Genomic DNA, 25,328 nt, shown 5'->3' with positions numbered 1-25,328 from the left:
CCGGGATCTGCATTATACTCACAAGATAACCTGATGGAAGCCAGATTTTATTTGCTGCTTTGTCCTTCTGAAAGCTCTCCGTCGCCCCCGTCAGGAGGCTCCACGTAGTGACGACGGGACACGTTCTGGAGCCGGTCAGTGGCGACGCTCATTCAAAAGCTCTCCTTAAATAACACCCAGCTCTCAGCCTCCGTGATCCAAACGTACTTATCTTTCCGAGGCCACTTTGAATTAAATCTCCGGTATTATTGAGAGAGCTGGTGAGAAGAATTTCCCCGAGTGTGAGCGCAGAATAAAGAAGCGTGTCGTCAGCCTGTGAAGGAGCAGAAGGCAAACGTGTTTTTAATTATTGACAATCATCCAATGTTATTGGCAATATTAAAAAAAATTTTGTGAGTTGTTTACGTGACAAGGTTCTGATATAAAAGCCTTGGCGTTGTGACGCTCCGGTCTTGACTTAGCTAGTCTTAACTAACAATTCAATTCAATGGCACTATATTTATACAGCGCGAACTACAACACAGGCATTTCTTGGTGCTTTTTAACGGAGAGAAACTCAACAGATCCACATGAGCAAGCGTGAGGAAAGGAAAAAGAAAACCAGACTTAGAGGTGGCAGCTTTCTGCAGTTCCGTTCTGAAGGTTCGATTTTCAAGTGTATGGCAGATTTTCATGCCTGAACCGTCATCTGGTACATATGAGCGAATACAACTTTCCCTGCACACGTGACGCCTGCGGGGGTTGGTCAAAACGAGGGGCGTCCCAATCGGATATTTTGGCTCCTGATCCCGTTCCGACCTTTTTAGATTTGAGTGTCGGCTGATCCCAGAACTGTCTTTAGCCTCCAAAGGGGTTTCAAGGTATACACAGTTTTGCTTAGTTCCCAATTGTTTGACACGTTTTGAATGTCTCCTTCTCATGCCCGGCCACACACACACACACACACACACACACACACACACACACACACACACACACACACACACACACACACACACACACACACACACACACACACACACACACACACACACACACACACACACACAAACGCGTCTGTATTAAAAGTAAAGCTTAGGTAAGGCGGTGTCTGAGATCAAATAAAGCTCTAAAGCCATCACGGTCACAGTTACAGACCCGACAGTTCTGGTGTTTATGCGGCATTGTGATACGGGGCGATTAAAGCCTCCCTCTGCGAGCTTATTTACCGACCACAGCAGAAACCTCACTGTTCCTTCCCGTCGTGGATATAACCACACATTCAACAAAGTCGTCTGCAACGCCTCAAACAGGAGCATTTGGTCCGCGAGATACTCGTGTGACAGCATTGGCGCCGACTCCTCGGGACTCCGTTTGCCTGCTCGCTTTCGAGATTTGTATCTCAAATTGGTTGTGTTTGAGCGAAGCTCCGCTGCTGGAAAGATTGCAAGTGGCCATTCCACTGCATTTTCCCCCGGCTTTGAAATCTCTTCACACCTCTGACATGTTGGAGAAGGTGTTGCTGACGCTGCTGTGGCGGTTTGGATCCGCGGAGCAAACAGTGTTCAGGTTATAGCTGTTGTGGTTATAAAAAAAAAAACAGCAACAACAACAAAGTTTGGCTCAATTTACTGACTAAATGCTCGTGTTGTACCGTCAGAGTTCCTCTGTTTGGTCCTTAAATCCTGACTGAGCTCGGTAACGCTTCATCGAACAGATGATAATAATCCACAAGCGAAATATATTCCTGGAAAACTTTATTTGTGCCGTAACATTTCTGTGCCTTGAACTTTTTTGATAACAAAAAAAAAATGTCATTAATAATTTAGTCTTTTTTTTTTTTTTATGAAACTGCATATTCTGCCCCATTGTTAAAGATTCATATGTTCATTAAGTGTGGGAGAGCTTGGGGCGGAATCCTGAGCAGAGACGTCCAAACGTTCTGAGAAACACTTAAAATGGTTTTTATTGCAGTTCTGGACAAGGAAAAAAACAAACAAATTATCGCAGTACATAAAAGTAACCAAACATACCATATCATCTCTCTCGCGCTCTCAAAGTCGCTGCTGTACAAACGAGCTTCACAAGATGACTTCTGCTAAACATGAATTGTTTCTCTGTTCCTGTAAGTGCAGGAATCCTGAAATAGTCCTGGTGTCGGTGTCCTGTGGTCTCAGCAGCTTTTCTACTTGGTCAGTTACCTTGTATAGAGGAGAGGAATGACTGTGCAGCCTCAGTGTGACTCAGTAGACCATGAAGTGGGTTCATAAGCAAACAGGAAGTGGGAACGTTCCCATTTCTAAGTGGTGAGAATAGAACGAAAGCACTCAAACCTCTCACTCGGAAATTGATATCGCGAAGCAGTGATCGTGACGCCATTAAACATGATGAAGTGTTCTTGTGAATCTTCATGATTCACTTTTTTTAATACACTCTATGTCAATTGACGTGTAAATGTGAAATTTCTCTGAAACCTAAACACAAAAAAAGACGTGTTTTCCGTTGTCGTGGAAACGGGGGGCCTTGCTCCTCCTCCTTGCTTGATTCTTTTCTTAGATTCTGACAGCATCAACAAAACTCGCGTTTCAGCGTCGCGTCAGTTCGGTAAAAATCCCAAAATGGGGGATTTTTTTTACAGTTTCCAACTGGGAACTCTCCCAGTTCCCAGCTGCGTGTGGATACGGTGCGTTCGCTCAGAAGAAACAGCCACATTTCTGTGTGTAGAAACAAAAAACATTCACCATTTCATCCGTGGGTTGGTTTAAAATAGTCATAACATTCATGCTCGTAACTGGGTCTTTCCCAGTTGGTAAATTTCCAAGTTCCCCGCTACATGAACTCAACAATATTTACCAATCTCACCGGTAGATGTAGGAATTAGTGGAACTGTATGATAACGCAATTGAAATGATGCTGTTGTTCTTATAAGTGTTTGGCTTTTTTTCACAAATGAGGGATTTATTCAACATTGGGATTATTTTCCGGAGATTGTACGTTCGTACCGTCTTGTGAAAGCAGTAATCCACTTGAGGCAGTGCCGTTCAGCAGCTAAATCGTTTTAAGCTTTACGCTTCTTAACTTCTCCAAGGATTATAAAGGCGCCTTGTGAGGCGTCCCACCGTGCAGAAGCATTGTGGGTCCCTCAATATTCAGCCGATAAGGCCGCCGTAATTACATGTGTATCAGTAAAAAGCACACGCGTGGGGTGGTAAAGACAGTGTTCCCCCCTCTCTCTCTCTCTCTCTCTCTCTCTCTCTCTCTCTCTCTCTCTCTCTCTCTCCAGCGCTGATGCACGCCGTGGTGTTCGGTAACGTGACGGCCATCATCCAGAGGATGTACTCGCGCCGCTCGCTCTACCACACGCGCACCAAAGACCTGAAGGACTTCATCCGGGTGCACCGGCTGCCCAAGGCCCTGGAGCAGCGCATGCTGGAGTGCTTCCAGACCATGTGGTCGGTCAACAACGGGATCGACGTCAGCGAGGTGAGGACACCCGGTCACTTTGCACACACACACACACACACATGGGGATGAGCTGATGCTGGACAAAATGAAGGGTGGAGGCCAAAATGGGTTTATCAGAAGGGAAGGCGGAGCAATACAGCAGCATCGTGTCACATCCACAAGTTAAGTAAAACTCTGCCTTTGATCTATAGAAATAAATCAATCAAGAAATTAATGAATTAAAAAAATACATTAATAGCGGTCATAATAAGAAAAACAATAGAAATCCTAATGAGCCTGAATGTGAATAAGAAGGTGCACATTTAATACCTTGAAGACCACTGATGAAATCTTAGAAACAATTCTAAAAGAGACAGGAAGTATAACTCTCAGATTTGTTGTGAGAGAAATAGGACTTTACTTTGGCCAGCAGCCTCAACTGGAAGAGCTTTTAAAACCATCGATTTGTCTGTCAAGTTTCAAACCACCATCCAGATTTCTGGGGAAATCGTAGATTATAATTTTGCAGAGGGCCAAGAGCACTGGTACACTCAATTAGTGGATCTGGCTGGCTAAAAAAAACAATCATCTCCATTTTTGGAGTCAGTGAGGCAGAGAAAATGTATTTCCTGCCAATGTTTTAGATCCTCGAAACAATTGAGTCGAGGCTGTGATGAACCTGCAGAGTTGGCTCTGATAGGTGGTGTCAGTGTTTGGCAAGGGCGTGTGAACCGACGACCCAAATGCAGATCAGATTCAACTCTTTGATAAAAGAGCAAAACCGAAACTTTTCTCAAAAAGAAACCAAAAGTCCAAACTGAATCAAAATGCTGGAGGGGGGGGCGATGAGGACGAGGGAAAACTAAACAAAGCAGGCAGAACAGATGATATGAAAAAAAAAGAAAAAAAAAACATACACCTGGGGAAAGATCCTATATACACACAAATAGAAACGAGACACAGCTGACAACAATCACAGGCAATTAAAATCCACCTCCCTCCAGAAGGTCATGGATTAAATGCAAAACGCCCCCGCGCGAGAACAAAGAGCATCACCATCAAAGCTTTAGCATTGGTGATTCGCGGCGTCCAACGTGTCCGGTGACCTCTGCCGGCCTCTCGCAGCTCCTGAAGGACTTCCCGGACGAGCTGCGGGCCGACATCGCCATGCACCTGAACAAGGAGCTGCTGCAGCTGCCGCTGTTCGAGTCGGCCAGCAGGGGCTGCCTGCGCTCGCTCTCCCTCATCATCAAGACGTCGTTCTGCGCCCCGGGGGAGTTCCTCATCCGGCAGGGCGACGCCCTGCAGGCCATCTACTTCGTCTGCTCGGGCTCCATGGAGGTCCTCAAGGACAACACTGTGCTGGCCATACTGGGTGAGTCGCAAACGTCGCCGGACGGGTTTACTTTACGAGTTACTGCGTGGAAACAGTCAATAGTTTCTCATTCGGATTTGTCTTGATCTGTATCATTGAGCTGTGTGTCGATATGGAAAACTCTCGCTGCGTTCTGGTCGTCCGTTTACACGACACTGGGCCACTGAGAACGCGACTTGCAAGGTGGAACTTTTGGAGAAGGTTCAGCTACGGTCTCCGTGGAAACGGTGGGAAACGCAGCCTCTTATTAAAAATGCTGCTGCGGCACATGCACAAGCGCAGCTGTCGCAAACGTTCCTGCCGAGCGTGTGCGAGTCGCCGGACGAAAACAGCCACGTGACTCCAGGTCCACGTTGTTGCGGTTGTCTCGACTGAGCATGTGCAGAACGACGAGTTACGACGGCTGCGCAGTAGTGGCGTGTCAGACATGTTGCATTTTGCCACGGAGATGGAGTCGGAGCGTTGTCGCGTTGTTGAAAGTCGAGTTGCGTTTTCAACAAGATTGTCAAAGAGAGGAAAACAATGAGAGTAAAAAGCTTCTTTTTTTTTTTTTTTTTTTAGAAAAGAGTACAGTTTGATTGGACGACTAATTACAAAATGACCCACCGAGGTCGGCAGGAACCACGAGAGGAAGTACTTCCTCCTCTTCCCATAGATGGGCGTGTGTGGGCGGAGCCAGTCCAGCTCACACAAGACACAGCACATTTCTGAATGCAGCTCCTATGATCCAATATTCAAACGGAGGAAAATCAAAGGAAAAGCTAAATGTTCCTCACAAAAAAATAAATAAAAAAATCCGCCACGAAGGAATAGAAGTCAGACGACAGAACTGTGACGTGACACTGTTTAAATTCACTGCGCGAGTTTCCTCTTTCCACGCTCCGGTCATCCTCGGCTCACTCGACAGATCTCTTTGCACGAGTTATATTAGAAAAACCTGCTCACATCACGGCTACTTAGATCATTCCCGAATCGGCTCATTGAGTCGGACGTCGGAGAACACGATTGTACCGAAAGAAAATAAATAAGTAAATAAATCAGGTCGGAAATGTTGTGGCGGGATAAATTGTCGCACCTGTGACAAGTAAGTAATTGTTTCGGTCGTCTCACAGGATGAAATCTAATTTCCTCTGGTTGTGCTTGGAGGGCTTCGGCAACACTAATCCGGCGAAAAACTGGGGAGCTGGGCGGGCGAGGGAGGAGAGGGAGGATCTGCGGAGCGTTTCTACGCGCAGCCGCGACAAATGTGCATGACACTGCAGTCAGTTTATCAAAAGGTCAAGACAGTGAATTAATGGTGCCACAGTGTGTGTCGATGTGTGTGAAATGAAGTGGATTTATCTTCAAATGCCAAGCCCCTGGCTCATATTTGATCTTATTCACAACACACACACACACACACACACACACACACACACACACACACACACACACACACACACACACACACACACACACATCAATGGGCAGAATGCAGTGCTGTGCAGGTATTAATAATAGAGGGATTTTACATTATTAAAACACCTTGATTATTAATGCTCAAGGGGGGAGGCGGTCGGGTCCTGCAGGGCCCGGGAAGCTCCCGGCGCGGCGCCGTCCGTCAGAACCAACTGAACTTTCTATATCATGCGAGAAATAACTCATATTGTCTGGCGTTGATTCACTTTCAAACCTGTTGATTCAACATGTACTTAACAGTGTAATGCCAATACAGTGAATTGAATGACACTGTTGTATTTACATATTTTATAGCCACTGAAAATGCTTTAAAAAGTTATTTCCTCCAGGAAATAAGAACGGGAGTCTTTGTCATAAAGCACATAACTCACACTGCGCATAAACACACCGGACCAACTTGTCACTGTATATTAAAAAAAAAGAAAAAAAACACAGTTTTACAGAAAATAAATGAGATTCTCTGCATTATTTTTTTATCCTTCTCTCCATTAATTCCCATGAAAATGTGTTTTTTTGCAATGAAACCACACACACATCCACACAGAAAACAATACTCTATAAACATAAACAATGGGAGTACACGAGACCACCAAGTTGGATTGTTATTGCGGTGACTGTCAAAATAAAACTTACAAGTAGTTAATCTCGCTATCTATGAAGCCAGCGAACCTGCTGGTAAATTACTTTGGTCGCATGTTAGTAAAAACAATGTTTAGCTCTATTGTTTCACAGCAAGATTGTTGAGGGTTTATTGCCTTTGTTTGTGGGGTTTGCATGATATCCCTGTGTGTACAGGGTTTCCACATACATGTGAGATTAATAGACGACTCTGTGTCAACATTTTTCACCATTAAACGACTTTATAAAACCAAATGTTTCACCAGTTGGAGAGAAAATATGAATCAATTGCACCGTCGGAGTTTTCTCCAGCGTGACTTCGTTTGCAGCCTCGTTGGCTCTCCAGACGCGTGCTGAGCCGATAAACACCGACACTAATTTCATTCATTTTTCATTAATCACCAGGCCGGCGTGGAGACTCTATTCTAACACACATTTCTTTAAACTGACCTTCAGTTTGATCACCGCACCAAATCGAAGGGAAGCATGGAGGCGCCGTAATTATTGGCTAAAAATCAAATTAGCAGGAAGTGACGGGAGTACGAACACCGACCTTTGATTTCATTACGCGTGCTGCGAGGCCAGGCGTACTCCGTGGCCATAGTTTGATCTGAAGCCGGTTAATGAAGAAAATAAATTGAAATCGCAGCAAAAATCTGGAGGCAAGATGTGGACGAAAGTCAGGCCACACAGATATAAACCACTACCCAAGTGTGTGCTCACACTGGGGTTTCTGGATGCTTCCCGACCCTAGATTTTATATACCGTTTCCATGGCAACAGACGCTGACTCCTTTAAGGTGACTCTCCTATCCACCTTGAGTGAGTGGGACTTTTTTTTTTTTTTTTTATTTGCAGTTTTTTGGGGGATTTCTTCGGAAACACTTCACTGTTAACATTTCAAAATCTAACGGATTGATCCTTCGACGATGACAAATCATCCCTGAAGATTTCGTGCAAATCGGATGACGAGCTCAACGAAAAGTTGGTCAAATACACACATGCATACATGACTTGCCCCTACCTTCATTGGCGAAGGTTATAACAGCACCCACTAGTGGCCCAACAGGGGAACTACAGCATTTTCTGCGTTTCTGCCAGTTCCATTTGGACAGACATATTTTTCAAAACCTTGAAATGTTGTTGTGTTCATGGAGCCTTGATATTGTGCTGGTGGTGGTGGCACTAATGCAAAACAGTCTAATACAAACAAAAAACCCTAATTTAATTACTCCTGTATCACTGACTGTTCCTCTAACGATCATATAACACCCGTTATCGTCCTCTCCCTGCATCCCCCCCCTCCCCCCCCCCACCCACACACTGTACAACCCCCATGTCACCCTCCTCCTCCTCCACCTCCACACTCCATCTCAGACGTTCCCCTCCTCCCTGGGTCTTGGTCTTTTCTCCTGCAGCCCTTCCTTCGTTTATTTTACACTCTGTCCCGTCTGTGGAGCATTTTTTTTCTTCTCCTGAGCGCTGGAGGAGGATTGGCAGGGGTTGGAGGGGGGGGGGGGGGGGGGGTTTGGGGTTGTCTGTCAAACATCTCACAAATGAATGTTTCTCCTTTTAGCCTCGGACACATTTTCCTGTCCCGGCGTCGCACTGCCGTTAACGGTCCGTGTGAAAACACACGCCGGGTGCTTCGACACACTGAACTGATCCGACGGAGAGTCGTTCTCGTGCATAATAAGTTCCTCGCAGTGGGTTATTTATACCGCCAAACGCCAATGGGCGACTTCTCTCCATTGTGTTTCCAGACGAGACACTCCTCCCTCGCTAAGACGTCTTTTTTAATTACCCAACAACAAAGTGCTCATTCCTGTATCTTAAAAAAAAAAAAAAAAAAAAAAGTTTCTGCATTTTTAATCAATGTCGCATTCTGAAGGCTTGTTTACAATGACCAGTAGGGGGCAGACCAGTCTCTGGTATCGGATTTGGATTTATTAACATCCAGTTACAGTTCGGTTCGGACGAGAAACCTTTGTGGGATTTAAACGGGTTGGTCAAGTTGTACAGACAGCGAGCGATTAATATGAGCATTTCTGTGGACGTCAGCACACTTAAGAAATAAAACATCTTGCAGTTTGACTTCAGTCAGCATGAGTGAATAAACGTCTTCTTGTTTGTCTTTGCTTACGCGACATGTCGCGGTGAAATTGGTCCTGCATCCTTAACGCTTTGTTGTGAAGGATCAGACATAAAATCCGAGTTTTTCACCATGAAGTGGAATCACTCCAGCCGATCGGTAAATCACTGACTTTTGGAGTTTCTGTCAAAGATTTTCATCCTTTTTTGAAAACAATTCCTTCTGATTAGCCAAATCCTTTAGGGAATCCAAACAAGCTTTCTTTAGGATTTAAATGTAGGAACTTAAAAAAAAAAAAAAATGAGGCCCGAATACACATTTCAAGTAAAAATGCATCGTTATAGAATAGAATAGAACAGAACAGAATACAACACAAACTTTATTGTCATTGTCACCAGTACAAGACTAAAAAGTGCCAAACCATCTGTGTATCATAAAATCAATAAAAGTACAAATAAAGGCCATTAAAATATAGAAATAAAGAGATAAAACAGATAGTCATCACACACACAGACACACAGACACAGACACACACACACACGCATCTACATTCCATTCCAATAGTTCCTTATATAATATGTTGCACATATTTTGTTGTTTTCATTTCTGAAAAGTTGTGTGTTCACACAACAACTGTTTTGAAAACGATGTCCATTTCCACAGAAGCAGGAGAAACTCAAGGTCACCAGTTGGCGCCATTGGTCGTTTTTGTACTGACACCACACACACACACACACATGCAGCAGAGAACAATGGGCTCTTGACATTAACAGGCATTCTGGTGGACAGATGACCAAGTTGGATTATTATGATGGTGACTGTCAAAATAAATGTACGAAGTCAGAGGAGAATATGGACTGTGGGTCATGACCCCCACGGAGGAAACATTGTTCTGATCGTCTCTACTGAGCATGTGCAGAAGAATTATTAACTCCAGCCGTTGCGCACAGGCACAGTAGTGACATTTCCCATTTCCACGGAGATGGAATTGGAGCCTTTTACAAAAGTTCCAACATGTGTTTTAAGTGTCTATGAGCCCGGTTGTCATGGAAACAGACCAACAACGTTTTCCCACGTGAAAGTGTGTAAACGAAGCCTCGATCTTCAACGGTGACAAACCTGCTGAATATCTGGAATGAACTCGGGTCGGGAACAGCATTTCAAGTAGAAGCTACGTTTTCCTGCGTTTCCATGGAAACGGAGTCAGAGACACATTTCTGTAACACTGCGATCTAATTTCTACCACCCTCCACGACCTTATGCTGGGAATCACTGAACCACCAAGTCAACATAACCATTGGTGCCACTGGTACCATCAGTACATCAAACAGATGTGGCTTGTGACTCATTAAAACTCCCCTTTTTTCCAGATGTTTTATTACGTGTAGTTTGGGAAAACCAGCTCAAATGAATCGAATCCAATCAGACATACGGTTTCCATTATGTCAACTCTCTCTCGGGCGAAATACAGAGTGACGATTAATTCAGTTAAGACACTTATGAAGATCTGCTAATTTCCTCCTCGACTTCATTATTCACGCCGTCATTACGCCTGATTGGCTAATTTGTGTGATTGTTGCCTCCATCACTCGCCCCGTGAGCTCGCGCAGCTGTTGCTTCAAGGTAAGAGTTTAAGAGCGGATATATTTTAATTTACATGAAAACAAACTGACTCTTTCGGACCAATTAAACTGTTCTCACGCCATTTGCCCGTTGAGTGCCTTCAGCTTGTTTTTTTTTTTTTGTTTTTTTAATGTGACGCCTTTCGCCTCACATTATCGCCACAGTTCGGGATCCTGTCAGCGCTCCCAACTCACATGTCGGCTCCAACCTTTCCGCCGCTCTCTCTAATTACATTTTGACTGCCACTTCGTCGTCTTTCACTATTTAAAATGTTTGAAACGTTGGAGACGTCAGCGAGTTGTCTTGGCCTTTTCTGCTTCCATTAATCAGCCTGACGTTGTGTTCCTGTACGACTGGATTCTTCAGCCGACAGCATTTAGCTTTATTTCTGTTGATTGAAGGCACGGAACACGTTGGTTGCCATGGTTACCTCAAGGAAGGAGCCTTTTATGAGCCTATTTTACCAATACGACCAGTGGTTGCAAGCATTTTTCAGTTCATTGATCTTAAGTGGACCAGACTGGTAAAATAGTGCATAACAACCTTTATATTTAAACTTTAAAGTGGTCATATTATGCAAAGTTCACATTCTAATGGTTTTCCAACATTGTTTAATAATCATCCTCTCTCTCCCTGGTTTGTTTCACTTTTTAAAAAGTGTGTTGCTCCAACCAGCCAATCAGAAATCAAACCCTATATAGTGTCATCGGGGGTTTAGCCAATCACAATCAAGGTAGGCTCCTCCCCTTTGCCTCCTCCCACAATTAGGCAGCTCTGCTCTGGCACATGGCACCACGAGAGGAAGAACTTCCTCCTCTTCCCAAGATGGGCATGTGTGGGCGGAGCCAATCCAGCTCACGCAGACACAGCAGATTCTGACTGCAGCTCCTATGATCCAATGTTCAAATGGATGAAGATCGAAGAAAAGCTGAATTTGGGGGCAATAAACTTTGAATACAACGTTTTTGGACCAACGAGACAAATGTGAAAGTGTTGAAAAAACAGTATATGTGATGAAAACGCCTATATTTTCACAATTACTATAAAACAAATGACTACAATCTCAACATGAGGCCAGTTTAATGAAATCTGGTGCAAAATACAGTGAAAACATTTCGTATAGCTGTTGAATTTTACATGTTTTATACAAACTTCACCCTACAGCATGGCTTTGATGATATTTTGACAGCAACCAGGTTGTTAGTGTTCATGGCAGCATCGCCGATCCCTCAGCTCGCCTCTCTGTGTTGTGTTGCGTTCGCTACTCTTAAGAAATATGTTTTTTTTTTAAAGAAATCGCTGTTTTCTATCAAGTCTTTACTATTTGCTTCTTGGTTTGGCCGGATTGGCGACTCGGGGGCTGGTTTGAGCCCACTGCTATAGTTTTTTTGGGTTTTTTTTAATGCTATATTACACTCACCCTAACCCCAGCCCTCGCTGTCGCTCCCACGTCTCCAGGTAAAGGGGACCTGATCGGCTCGGACTCCCTGACGAAGGAGCAGGTGATCAAGACCAACGCCAACGTCAAGGCGCTGACCTACTGCGACCTGCAGTACATCAGCCTGAAGGGCCTCCGCGAGGTCCTGCGCCTCTACCCGGAGTACGCCCAGAAGTTCATCAGCGAGATCCAACACGACCTCACGTACAACCTGCGGGAGGGCCACGGGGCTGACGTGAGTACCCACAATGCAATCGGGTTTATTCGTGGCTCAAGAACTAAAACATGTTTTTGAATCGTGCATTTGATCGTGTAAACGCGTGTTACTCACTGGACAGGTCGTCAGTCCGTCACTTTAGAGAACATACTTCATCCCAGCTTCCATTCGTGAGAGGATTTAATTGTGTGTGTGTAATGAAACTGGCTGTTAAATCCAGCTGTTGCTTTATAGATCCTTTAGATCAGTGTTTTTCAACCTTTTTTGAGCCAAGGCACACTTTTTTGTTTGGAAAAATCTAGAGGCACACCACCACCCGAAAATGTTAAAATGTGAAACTCTGTAGCCTCTATTAACAATATAAAGTCTTTCTCATCAAAGTTTTATCAACAGGAATCAAATAAATACAGAAAAAAAGTATTTCTCAATTACATTTTTTTAATTGTGACTCCCTCAGTGTGAAACCTGGACCTGATGGATGAAGAGCTGAGATCCTGGTTCACATTCTTCCTTTTCAAAAACTTCTCCATCACTGATTTTGACACAGTACTTTGATGCAAGATGGTAGCAGGAGGTGGTGATTAACCAGACTGACGTCTGTTAAGTTTCGATTTCACCGGCAAAGTTCTGTGCTGCCATCTAGTGGTGAAGAGTATTTATACACGATTACTCTGCAACACACTGTCGGCTGTGAGAGCAAATGATTTTTTAGAAAAAAATGTGAAATTGGATAATTTCCCACGGCACACCTGACTAGATCTCGCGGAAACACCAGTGTGCCGCGGCACAGTGGTTGAAAAACACTGCTTTAGATAACGTAAGGTTATTTTTACAGCCCCATTCTGACGCTCAAATCTCTTGCAAAGACATTGAAAGGAACATTAAAATGACGTTTGAGATTATTAAAAATCCAAAGGCTGAGAATGTTTTCACTTTCAAACATTTTTTTTTTTTCATGTTTATGGACAAAGAAGTGCTAAATACAACCGAAACGTGATCACCTGCGGCGTTAAATACACACACATGTCAGGATTGCGTCGTGAGTCTGTTGATAAATGGTTGTCTTGCGGTTCGGCGCCGTGACAAACCGAGTTGTTTTGTTTCAGCTGCTGCCATCAAACACAATCAGGCTGATCAGGCTGAACGTGCCTCTGGTTTTGGTGCAGCGGCGGCAGCACGAGGGAGGGAGGGAGGGAGGGAGGGAGGGATGCGGGACAGGAATAGCTCCCCGATGCTGTTTAAAGCTGTCCTGTTGCTATAAATAGAGCAGGGGGGGAAAGCACGGGCTCTCCCTCACTGGCTGTCCCCCGGCGGCTGCTGCTAAGATTGGATCCTGCTCGATATAAATAGCCCAGCCAGCCGAGGAGAAACGGCAGCAGGAGGAGGAGGATGAAAAGGAGGTGAGGGCACTCTGCCTCTCCCTCTCTCACTCTCCCTCTCTCTCCCTCTCTCTCGTTTTCTGCTCTGCTCTTCCACTGCAGTGCCGGTTTATTTCTCCAGGGCACAGCACAATTACTGCAGAGTGTGCAAATCTGTGCATGTATGAGCGAGCGCATGTCTGTAGCAGTGTGTGTGTGTGTGTGTGTGTGTGTGTGTGTGTGTGTGTGTGTGTGTGTGTGTGTGTGTGTGTGTGTGTGTGTGTGTGTGTGTGTGTGTGTGTGTGTGTGTGTGTGTGTGTGTGTGTGTGTGTGTGTGTGTGTGTGTGTGTGTGTGTGTGTGTGAGGGAGGATGCTCAATCTGCAGCCTGTGGACGTCGATGCAAAGAAACACAAAAACACACAAAAAAAACAAAAAAACAACCTCCTGGTAGCAGGAGTGCAGGAGAACACACATGCATATGAATGTCTGGGAGGAAGAAAGCTGCAGGTGTCCAGCAGAAAAGAAACAACACAAGTGATGATGTGTGTGGATTTGTTGCAACGAGGAAAGAAGATCATGTGGGAAAGGTTTACTACGGGAGAATCTCAGTGACGGTTCTGTTTCCAGAGTCCCTGACCCTGGAGCTTCAGGTTGAAAAAATACTTTTATTGTGGTTTTTTTTTGTTTGTTTTTTTTATGTCTGACCGACCAGTAGACGGGGTGCAAGGAGCTGTGGGGGGATAATAATAAAAAAGTTATTTCACAGCAAGTTTTCCACCTCTGCACCAGTCAATGAGCGAAAAAACCACAAGCCACTCAAAACACCCATTGACAAGAAAACAGAAACTTCCACTCACATGCATCGCCCGCGGTCGGATGTCTGACTCCGCCGCACATACGTGATGCAATCCCGCGCCGATCGGCACGCGGCCGCCGCACGCTTATTATCGCGCCCACGCATCGCAGAGCACTCCTCCTTCAAGCTTCTCCCTCCGGAGCCGAGTGCTAAGATTAGAACGGGAGAGCTAAAAATAGACTACGGCGGCACGTGGGGGTGGTGGAGTGGCGGGGGATGGGGGAGGGGTGGTGGTGGTGCTGAGCAGGCAGCGATGGAGGATGGAGGCAGACTTGATTAAGATGTTTCGGAGTGGGAGAGGGGAGAAGCGGAGGGGCGTTGGCTCGTCTGCATGATGAGATCGGAAATATATTCATTGCTCGCTGCAGCAGCCGGCTCAGGACCGAGGTTATTGTTGTACTATTGCGCTGCGACGTACGGATTATTAATGCTTCATACACGTCGCTTCGTATTATAGCATTTCAAGTTTTTAATTTTCCTACACGCAACTATTTTCTTGGATCGGTGAGCCACAGGTTTCCAACCTGGAATTGAACCCGTGACCTCGTGACAAGCAGTGACAAGCAGCTGCGGCTGGCGAGGCCCCGTTTTCTGTGTTCGTCTCCACGGCAACGTCTTTTGAAAATGACGTATGTTTACACAGAAACACGAAAAGTGTAGTTTTCCCCGTCGGGCCACTAGTGGGTGCTGTTGATTGCTACCTTTACCGAGGAAAGTTAGCCCGAGAAGGTTACGTTTTTATTTATTTATTTATTTTATTGGTTTGTATGCGTGTATGTATTTGACCAACTTTTTGCAAAAACTGTTACCCTGAATTTGGGGATGATTCGTCGTCATTCAAAGACTAATCTGTTCGATTTTGGGACGCCAGCAGCAAACCGTTTCCGAATAAATCCTAAAAAAAAAACGTCTAAATAATTTCCCATACAAAGCGGATGAGAGACGCCTCCTGCAGTTATGTTGTGTTGAACGGAGTCGTCACAATGCCCACCTCATGAGATACTTTTTTTTACCGTCAGTATCTAGTTAGCAGTTTTAAGAAAGTAACTAACTAATCAGTGCTTTTCAGTAAGTTGCCAAACACTGACTGAAGTTGGTGACGATGATTCCGTCTCTATATTATTGAAAGACGACTGAATTTATTATATAATATTTGTAACTTTTAAAGAGCATTAACTTCTCCTGTGACTTGTGTCATTTCTCGTAGAAATGTAAACATTCAGGTTTACTTTCTGCTATTTTTTTTTTTTTTTTTTCCTGATAAATCATTGAGTTTCTGTTTAGTTCAGCTTCTCTTTTCGGGAAGTTTCAGCAACGCTGAGGAACCAACTGAATTATTCAGTTCATAAGCAGCAGGGACAGCAGTGTGTGTGTGTGTGTGTGTGTGTGTGTGTGTGTGTGCGTGTGTGTGTGTGTGTGTGTGCGTGCGTGCGTGCGTGCGTGCGTGCGTGCGTGCGTGCGTGCGTGCGTGTGCGTGCGTAAGTCAGACGCAGCAGTCTGTATTAAATGTAGCATGACAGGCTTCTTCCTTGTCGTCTTGCAGAGGCAGAAAAAAAAACAACCTAAAAATAAATAATTACTCTTCAATCAGTTACGATCGTCTCCTTCAGTTTTGTCTCGCGGTTCTCCGTCCGACGAAATCACTCACCTGCTCCCATCAAGTAGCTTTTTCACCAACGAGTGACCAGTAATTATTGTGTTTTTGATGTAATCTGAATGAAATTACTGGGAGGAAGATGCTCTATAATCTGTATGTCATCAGAGGAAGGTGCTCTATAGTCTGGATGTTTTCAGAGGAAGATGCTCTATAATATGTTATTAGAGGAAGATGCTCTATAATCTGGATGTTATTAGAGGAAGATGCTCTATAATCTGGATGTTATTAAAGGAAGATGCTCTATGATATGTTATTAGAGGAAGATGCTCTATAATCTGGATGTTATCAGAGGAAGATGCTCTATAATCTGGATATTAGAGGGGGAAGGTGCTCTATAATCTGGATGTTATCAGAGGAAGATGCTCTATAATCTGGATGTTATCAGATGAAGATGCTCTATAATCTGGATGTTATTAGAGGAAGATGCTCTATAATCTGGATGTTATCAGAGGAAGAGGCTCTATAATCTGGATGTTATTAAAGGAAGATGCTCTATGATATGTTATTAGAGGAAGATGCTCTATAATCTGGGTGTTATTATAGGAAGATGATGTACAATCTGGATGTTATCAGAGGAAGATGCTCTATAATCTGGATGTTATTAGAGGAAGATGCTCTATAATCTGGATGTTAGAGGAGGAAGATGCTCTAAAACCTGGATGTTATTGGAGGAAGATGCTCTATAATCTGGATGTTATTAGAGGAAGATGCTCTATAATCAGGATGTTATTAGAGGAAGATGCTCTATAATCTGGATGTCAGCACTTCCTGTAAGATACAGATTTATGGACTAAATGAAAAGGTAATAATTGATAAAAATTTGTCACCTACCGGCTCGTTACTTCCAGGATTAACGTTGTGACATCGACACAGACTCTAATCCGCGTTATTCCAACACTCGGACGCACTCGTTCACCTTCAGCGGGAGTTTTTCCATCGAGCTTTCTTCACTCCAGTCGGTACTTTTTGGCGCGTATGAAACGCACACCCTGAACACCCGGGAGGCCTCGAGTCTAAATCCAACCGACAGAGCAAAGAGTTCAAGAACTACAATCAAACATATCTACAAGCTTTTTAAACACACACACACACACACACACACACACACACACACACACACACACACACACACACACACACACGCACACGCGGGAGCATTCGGCCTCCACACTGAGAGGCTTCAAACATCCACTGAGGTAGAAAACAGTCGATACGAGGTGGATTCATCCAGTGGTGTTTAAAAGACGTCGTGTCAAATACAAACTGATGCAGTTTGCTGGATTTTATGAGCAGGTCGTTGAAACCGTGAGCGCAAATTCTGTAAATCTGAACAATAAACAAACTGGAGAGTAAATTTTCTTTTGAACAGAAAGGATCAATGGGAAACTTGTCTTTGTCCGCCCCCTACCGGTGAGCTCGTGTAACTGCACCGTGAGCGAGTACCTGCTGCTCAACGTGTGTGTGTGTGTGTGTGTGTGTGTGTGTGTGTGTGTGTGTGTGTGTGTGTGTGTGTGTGTGTGTGTGTGTGTGTGTGTGTGTGTGTGTGTGTGTTCCAGGCTGACTGGGAGAGTAACGGCGGCCTGGTGAAGAAGCTGCCGTCCATCAGGGAGGACGACGAGGACGGCGGCGGCGGCGGCGGTGGTGGGGGCGTCGGTGGTGAGGAGCAGCGCTCGGTGTCGTGCGCCCCCCGCTCGCCGCTGCACCTCAGCCGGGGCCTCAACTCGCCGCTCCGCTCCCCCCTGCTGCCCCCCAGGCCCTTCCGCGCCCCGTCCGAGCACCTGCGGCCGTCCATGCTGCAGATCCCCGTGGTCAGCTTCTGCAGCGCGCCGCCCGAGCTCAGCCCCAGGTAGGACGGCCTCACGATGCAGCTTCCTGTCAGAATCTGCTGTGTCTTGTGTGAGCTGGACTGGCTCCGCCCACACACGCCCATCTATGGGAAGAGGAGGAAGTAGTTCCTCTCGTTGTGCCATGTGCCAGAGCAGAGCTGCCTGATTGAAGGGGAGGAGCCTACCTTGATTGTGATTGGCTAAACCCCCCGATGACACTATATAGGGTTTGATTTCTGATTGGCTGCTTGGAGCAACACACTTTTTAAAACCTGGAACAAGTCAGGGAGGGAGAGGACACACTTTCTTCACTTCTGTAGCATCGTCCAGGGGTGGAGACGATTATTACTTTAGAAAGTGAATTTTGCATAATATGACCCTTTAAAATGTGCTTATTAAGAGGCCTTCCACTAGTATACGATGTATTTCAGTTCAGCAGTAGCTTGATATCATCTTAAATGGTAAAATAGTGCCAAAATAACTTTTAAATTTAAACTTTAAAGGGATTGAGGGAAACAATTACTGCTGAAAGTGACTCCAAATCTCAACATAAAGCCAATTTAAATTAAACTTTCTGGTGTAAAACACAGTTACAAACTCCCTCTGACAGCGTGGCGTAATTGTGACATGTGACTTTCATGGTAAAATCTCTCTTGTAAAAATGAATAGAATAGAATTGAATAAATGAATTTGATCTATTGTATCAGATAAAAATTATTTTAAATAATTCAATATTTAGTCATAAATGTGAATTTGCTTCTGAAAATAGGAATGAAGTTCAATATTATCTGCAAACTGGAGCATTTTCTGCATCTCAGTTGTAATATTTACAGCCTGTAAGTCAGCAAAATGAAAAAAAAAAAAAAAAAAAAAAAGAGAAATGTCATCATTAAAGTGTAAGAGAGTGATTCTCTATTTTCTGCAGGATAAGAAACATAAATCTGCGTGTCGGGTTCCCGGAGAGAAAACTGCTGACTTGACACATTCTGCCGCCTTCACTTTTATTTATACGATTGTTTCTCACAGGAGGTTTCAGCTCGAACATCAGCAGGTTAAACATTGATCATATAAAGTTATGAACTGACTGCTGAGGTTCAGTTTCTCCACGCTGTAAATGTTTCATGTTGGAAATAAGAACTTTGATGGAATAGCTGCAGGAGACTTTTTTTCTTTTCTTAGACATTTCAATGTATTTTGGACGAGAAATATTCATTAAAATAATCTTTATTTTGAGATAATTGTCCTTTTTTTTGTAGTAATTTGTTTTGGGGTTTTTTTGTTAAAATACAGACATTACGTATTCTCTGCACCACAACAAAGAAACGCTATAAAGTTTATATTTAAAAGTTATTATGACACTATGTAACCCTAACCCTGAATGTGTCTCCTTAAATAAAATATATGGGCCTTATAAAAGGGAAAAATGAAAAACCTTGATTAAATAGTGTTAAAATAAAATAAAAAAAAAATCTTAATGTACAATTTCTGTTTTTATTTGAATTTGTCACTAAAAGAATCCATAATAATATTAGAAATACTGTTGTTTTGCCACAGTATGTATTATTCCCAGACAGAGGCAGAAGTGGAGGCAAAATATGATCAAACTCTCCGGCTGATTTTATCACACAAAGATTATATTTCAAAATGTTTAATACCCTGACTTTTTTTTTTAATAATTCACTAAAGTTAACATTGACTTTTATTTCAATTTTAAAGTTTTTCCTGTTAAAAAGTCATTGAAAGAAAACAAATGTATTTATAAAAATGGTGGATTTGATGTCAGGGAGTCTGACACAGTTACTTTCACACATTCAGAATCAAGTTACTTTAGTAATCCACTACTGACTGTCACCATTTCTTTTTTGGGGTTTTTTGACAGAAGAAAAAGCTTCTTATTTCTAATTATTTAGTTTCTGACTCAAAAAACTCTGATGTCATTGGAGGCATGGCGTCATTGACGTCTGGAACCGGGGGTCGGTGGGAGAACGCCGCAGCATCGGTATCTGGCTGCCATGGCAACCGGGGCAGAGCGGCTGCATGTTTTCCAGACATGCTGCAGGATCGTGTGTGTGTCTGTGTGTATGTGTGTATGTATGTGTGTGTGAGATTTATTACAGTCCATCGACTGCACAGCCGCGTGTGAAGAGAAGCTGCTGATACGGGTTCTTTCTTCAGGTTTGCGTCAGATTAGAGCAGCCAGGGTTCGTCTCTCCAGACGTTCGGTGGAGCTGCGAGTTTTCTGAGCGCCCGGTTGATTTCAAATGAGCGCAGCCGAAGGATGCTGGAATGGAGAAACGTCGTCGCCCGTGTGGGATTAGAGATTAAGAGTGAATTCACACGAAATGATTCAGAAATACATTTTGGATCTGAAATACGAATACAGACGAGCTCATATTCCAACAGAACAACTTGATAGAAGCTTTAAACTAATCTGGATCACAGGAGGGAGCTGCATTCAGAATCTGCTGTGTCTTGTGTGAGCTGGACTGGCTCCGCCCACACATGCCCATGTTGGGAAGAGGAGGAAGTACTTCCTCTCGTGGTGCCATGTGCCAGAGCAGAGCTGCCTAATTGTGGGAGGAGTCAAAGGGGAGGAGCCTACCTTGATTGTGATTGGCTAAACCCCCCGATGACACTATATAGGGTTTGATTTCTGATTGGCTGGTTGGAGCAACACACTTTTTAAAACCTGAAACAAGCCAGGGAGAGAGAGGACACACTTTCTTCACTTCTGGGGCGTCGTTCCAGGTATAGAGACAATTAGTACTGCTGGATAAACTTTTAGAAAATGAATTTTCCAGACTATGATCCTTTTTTAAAGCAGGAATCTTCCCCTTACTTTTGTTTTCTCGCTTCATATTTCTTCTTCTGTCCTAGATTTGTCGACGGCATCGAGACGGAGAGCAGCTCCATGTCTTCGCAGAAGTTTGAGTTCAGCCCCAGTGTGTCACCTGCAGCCCCGCCCTCTCCGTACCCAGGTAACACACACACACACACACACACACACACACACACACACACACACACATACACACACACACACACACACACACACACACACACACACACACACACACACACACAGAGTCAGCGCAGTGTTTAAACTCCGCGTTTCCCCTGCAGGGATCCGCGAGCACACCGAGATCAAGCAGAGTGTGTCCAAACTGACGGAGGAGGTGAGTTGACGATCCGGTCAGTTCGTGACGACTGAGGCCTCGTTTACACGACAACGAAAACGAGTGTATCCGCGAAACTTTCTAGAATTTTTATCCCGTCTCCCAAGACAGACAGATTGTTTCATGGTTGCAGAGGCTGCCGGAGGCGACGGAGCACAGTTACGCTCCTCCCCCCTCCCTTCTCGCTGAAAATAGTTTCCTCTGCTCGTGCACCAGTAAACAAACATGGCGGACCGTATTCTAGTTCAGTCGTCCGGATCAGTAGTTTAATAGTTGAGACTCTCTCCCTGAAAGCATCTGATTCTTCGTCAGTCCCGGAGAATGTCTGGTTCTCTTTCTTCGCGTTTATAGCCTGTTATTTCATGATTAAAAAAAACAAGCAACAGCGCCCTCCAGTGGCCCGGCATGGTAGCTACATCGTTGCCAGTGTGTCTGCTGCTGCAGTGAAAACGCAACACTTTAACGGTTAATGTCGTTGTCACGTGAATCGTTGTCGTTGGTCTCCCTTTTACGAGTGGAGACATTTGCAAACGGCGCCTCGTTTATTGAACATTCGCCGAAAATACCCACAACACTTACCAGCGACAACAACAACAATATGGCCGACTCCGCGGTCCGAGTCGAGCTGCACAGGTCTGATGCTCGTTGGTTTAATAAGCTGATATATTGGATTTCTTCTTTGGTTCTGCGACGGTGGAGGAAATAAAAGATTGTTTTTGCTCGTGTGGGCGGGGCCTAAATCCCACCCAGGTAGAAAGTAGCTATTGCACAAATGATAAATGAATGACAATTAAAAACGGTCCAACTTTGATCCCGACAGATGAGCAGCCTCTCCAGACAAGTGTCTCAGCTCAGCCAGGAGCTGCAGGAGATGACCCGGCTGCTGAGGCCGCTCCTCCAGCCGCCGCCGCCGCCGCCGCCCGTCCTGATGCCCGTCGTGCCAAACCTCACGCCGCCGCCGGCGGTGCCGGCGCCCTCCGTGTCGCCGTGGCCCCTCCAGAGGACGGACACTCACTCCCTGCTGGACGGCGGCGACCTGGAGGGCGTCGACCTGCCCCGCTGCCTCCTCCCCACCCCCCACCTCCTCCCCACCCCCCACTCACCGCAGAGGCCTCGCTCGTCTCCGTCCGCAGCAGCAGAGTCGCCGGCGGAGGCGCCGGGCGGCGTGGCGTCGGACCCCGCCCCCTCCAGCCGCCTCTCCCTGGTGGACGGACTTCCAGGACGGCCCCATTCCCCCCAAAGCCTCCCCCACCCCCACCCCCCCAGTAACGGCATCCTCCCCCAGGAGCAGCGCCCCCCTCCCTCCCGCACGCCGTCCCCCTCCCTCTCCTCCGCCCCCGTCTCCCCCTGCCAGGCCCTCCACCCGTCCCGCCCCGGCCGATCCCTGCACCCCCGCACCCCCCCCACCCCGTCCTCCTCCCACTGCTCGGCCCCCCCGTCGCTCACCTCGTCCCCCGGGGACCGCCGGCTGCCTCTGTCCCCGCCCCCCGTCCCCGTGGCGCCCCACGCCGCCTCCGCCTCCGCACGCGCCCCCACCCTGTCCCTGCCCTCGGCTCTGGACTCGAGGAGGCGGGACGCCTGGACGCCGTTCTGGTGCAGCTCGCGGCGCGGCGAGGACGACGGGGAGGGGGAGGGGGAGGGCGGGGGCGAGACGGCGCTGGAGATGGCGGAGCGGCGGGGGCCGTCGGTCGAACACATCAGCTTCATCGACGAAGAGGAGCCGGCGGCGCTATGAGGCAGCGGGGGCGGAGCCAGGCAGGGCGGAGCCAGGCGGGGGCGGAGCCAGGTGGGGCCGAAGGGCCAATCGGAGCGGGGGATTCCGTCCGGACCGACCGCGGAGCTCCAGCTGCACGACATGTCTTTACAGCACCAACGATCCCGTAGCACCGGTCCGACCGTCACCGGTACCGGTCCCGTTGCCAGGCCGACGTGCAGCCGGTACCGGATCACGCAGGTCAGAACGTTCTAGCAGCTGGAGCCTCGAGCAGCTCTATGCAGCAACACAGCGAACTGTTTTAACTCCAAATATGGATGTCAGCTCCTCCCTCCCTCCCTCCTCCTCCTCCTCCTCCTCCTCCTCCTCCTCCTCCTCCTCCTCCTCCTCCTCCTCCTCCTCCTCCTCCTCCTCCTCCTCCTCCTCCTCCTCCTCCTCCTCCTCCTCCTCCTCCTCCTCCTCCTCCTCCTCCTCCTCCTCCTCCTCCTCCTCCTCCTCCTCCTCCTCCTCCTCCTCCAGGTACAAGCTCACACAGATCTCAGCGTGGAGTCTTTATGTAATCGCAGCCACAACTTGGAATGTTCACTCTACGTTTTGTTTTTTTTCTTCTTCACTGGGTTTATCTTTTGATTCCATAGAAAATCAGGAAAAAAACGCAGCGGGTCGACTTCAAATCTCACCCGGGTCACAAATAACAGAGAGAAACTTTTTTTTAAAAACAAAACAAAACACAATTTTACTGGATTCGAATGTGTCCAATATTCTCATTTTTCAATCAATCTGATAAAATAAGAAATGTATGAATGGATAATCTGTCATATTTTGTAATAACATGTTGCACGTTGCAACACACGAGTAATAATTTGGTCCGTCGTGTATAAAACCATGGAAAGTAACGCCTGGATTAGAAAAAATCCATCAGAATAACATGAAGCATGAGTTAGATTATAATTCATTTAAAGCTTAAATGAAGTATTGAACGGGTCAATACGTCCTCCATCTGAGAAAACTGATTTCATGATCTAGAAATTTTGAAATGTCCTTTATTGTGACCCTTCGGTTAGAAATCTCTCCATCTCGACCAGATATTCAGATATATATCAGTTTGGTAACTTCATTTCTTCCAAAGTTCAAATCAGTCACAGGTTAAAGCAGAATATTTGTGTAACTTTTGAAGCGAATCCACATCTTTAGAGTGGATCAACACACACACACACCCTCATGTTCACCAGAAAGTTCTTTCAGTTTGAACTTTTCTCAATCTGACATCGACTTTCAGGGTTGATTTGCTCACATGGTGTTAATCCCAGTCTAGACTAAAGTTCATCTCTTTACAGGAGCTTCTATTTTCATTTCATTAGTTTGATGAATCAGCTTTGAGTGCGTTTGTTACTTCATAGATTCTAAACACTGTTTGTGATGTAAACACAGTTTAACTCTCATTTTAAGACCAACTAAGTGCAAAATGTGGACACCTTTATGAACATGAACTTTAAATTTAGAATTCAGTGCGTTTATAAAGCACATTACAACAATCTTGCCTGTTTTCGATCGAAAGACGCCCCCTAGTGGTGAAACATTATAGTTCTTTTATACAGCTAATGAATAGAGATTAAGACTATTAAGGTACTTATAAACAGATACAAGCAGATGCTTCATTAGTCCTTTTTAGAAAATGTATGTGTTTTGGGGCTGATTTATACACTCGAGAGAGAAAAATCAAGAAATGCTCTGATTATCTGTAGAAAATGAAGCGTTCAGGGCCCTTTGTCAGTTTAAGGCATAAGCAGATTTCGACAGTATTACAGTTTATTCATACATTTTATACGTTTTAAAAGAATTTATTTTGCGTCCACCCAGCCGCCACTGAAGCCAACATAATCCCCCATAACTCCTTGTTCCCATTTACACACTGTTAACCATTAACCTGCTTTTCTCCACAAGATGCATTAGTTCGACTGTTGGGATCAACGTAGTCATCGGAACTACTTATGTAGCACTTTACAAACTGCTTCACCACTAAGTTTAGCCAGTGATGATGATGATGATGATGATGATGGATGAGCTTATTTATTCTACGCGTTATTTATTTTCATTCAGTTCCTTATTGGAGCCTTTGAGGACGTTTCGCCGGCGGAAACCTTGAATTTGTGAGACGCTCGGTCGTATGCCAAAGAGATCAGAGGAGAAATAACACTAACTTCATGACACCCCCCCTCCACTCCCCCCCCCCCCCCCCCCCCCCACACACACACACACCCCTCCACTCCCCCCAGCATCATGTTTGTTGACCACCAGCCAATCAGATTGTACGTCAGACTCCTCCGTCGCCACGAGCTTTTTAGCCATCCAGCCATTCGTGCCTTCTCTCCATGTACAGATCCCCTCCTTTAACACCCCCCACCACCCCCACCTTTACCCCCCCCCCCCAAAACCACCACCTGCTGGTTCACCAGCACGGAAAGCCATCAGCGCCACCTTCAGCAAAACACTTGCA

The 25,328-nt window shown here is 45.6% G+C and overlaps 1 protein-coding gene across 1 annotated transcript in view; it reads left to right on the top strand.

The window, feature by feature from the left end:
* Window positions 1–22,852, top strand: part of kcnh3 (potassium voltage-gated channel, subfamily H (eag-related), member 3) — a gene marked incomplete at both ends in the record, with an annotated part of 146,479 nt that extends 123,627 nt beyond the window's left edge. Inside the window, 7 exon segments of the mRNA XM_080498123.1 lie at window positions 3,263–3,462; window positions 4,549–4,798; window positions 12,047–12,261; window positions 17,672–17,961; window positions 20,819–20,919; window positions 21,065–21,117; window positions 21,938–22,852. Coding sequence (XP_080354249.1) covers window positions 3,263–3,462; window positions 4,549–4,798; window positions 12,047–12,261; window positions 17,672–17,961; window positions 20,819–20,919; window positions 21,065–21,117; window positions 21,938–22,852 — 2,024 coding nt within the window.
* Window positions 22,853–25,328: the final 2,476 nt, after the last annotated feature.

The sequence above is a fragment of the Blennius ocellaris genome, assembly GCF_963422515.1.
Source record: "Blennius ocellaris genome assembly, chromosome: 6".
Taxonomy (NCBI): domain Eukaryota; kingdom Metazoa; phylum Chordata; class Actinopteri; order Blenniiformes; family Blenniidae; genus Blennius; species Blennius ocellaris.
The sequence above is the reverse complement of the archived record's forward strand: the minus strand, read 5'-3'. Positions and strand labels throughout refer to the sequence as shown.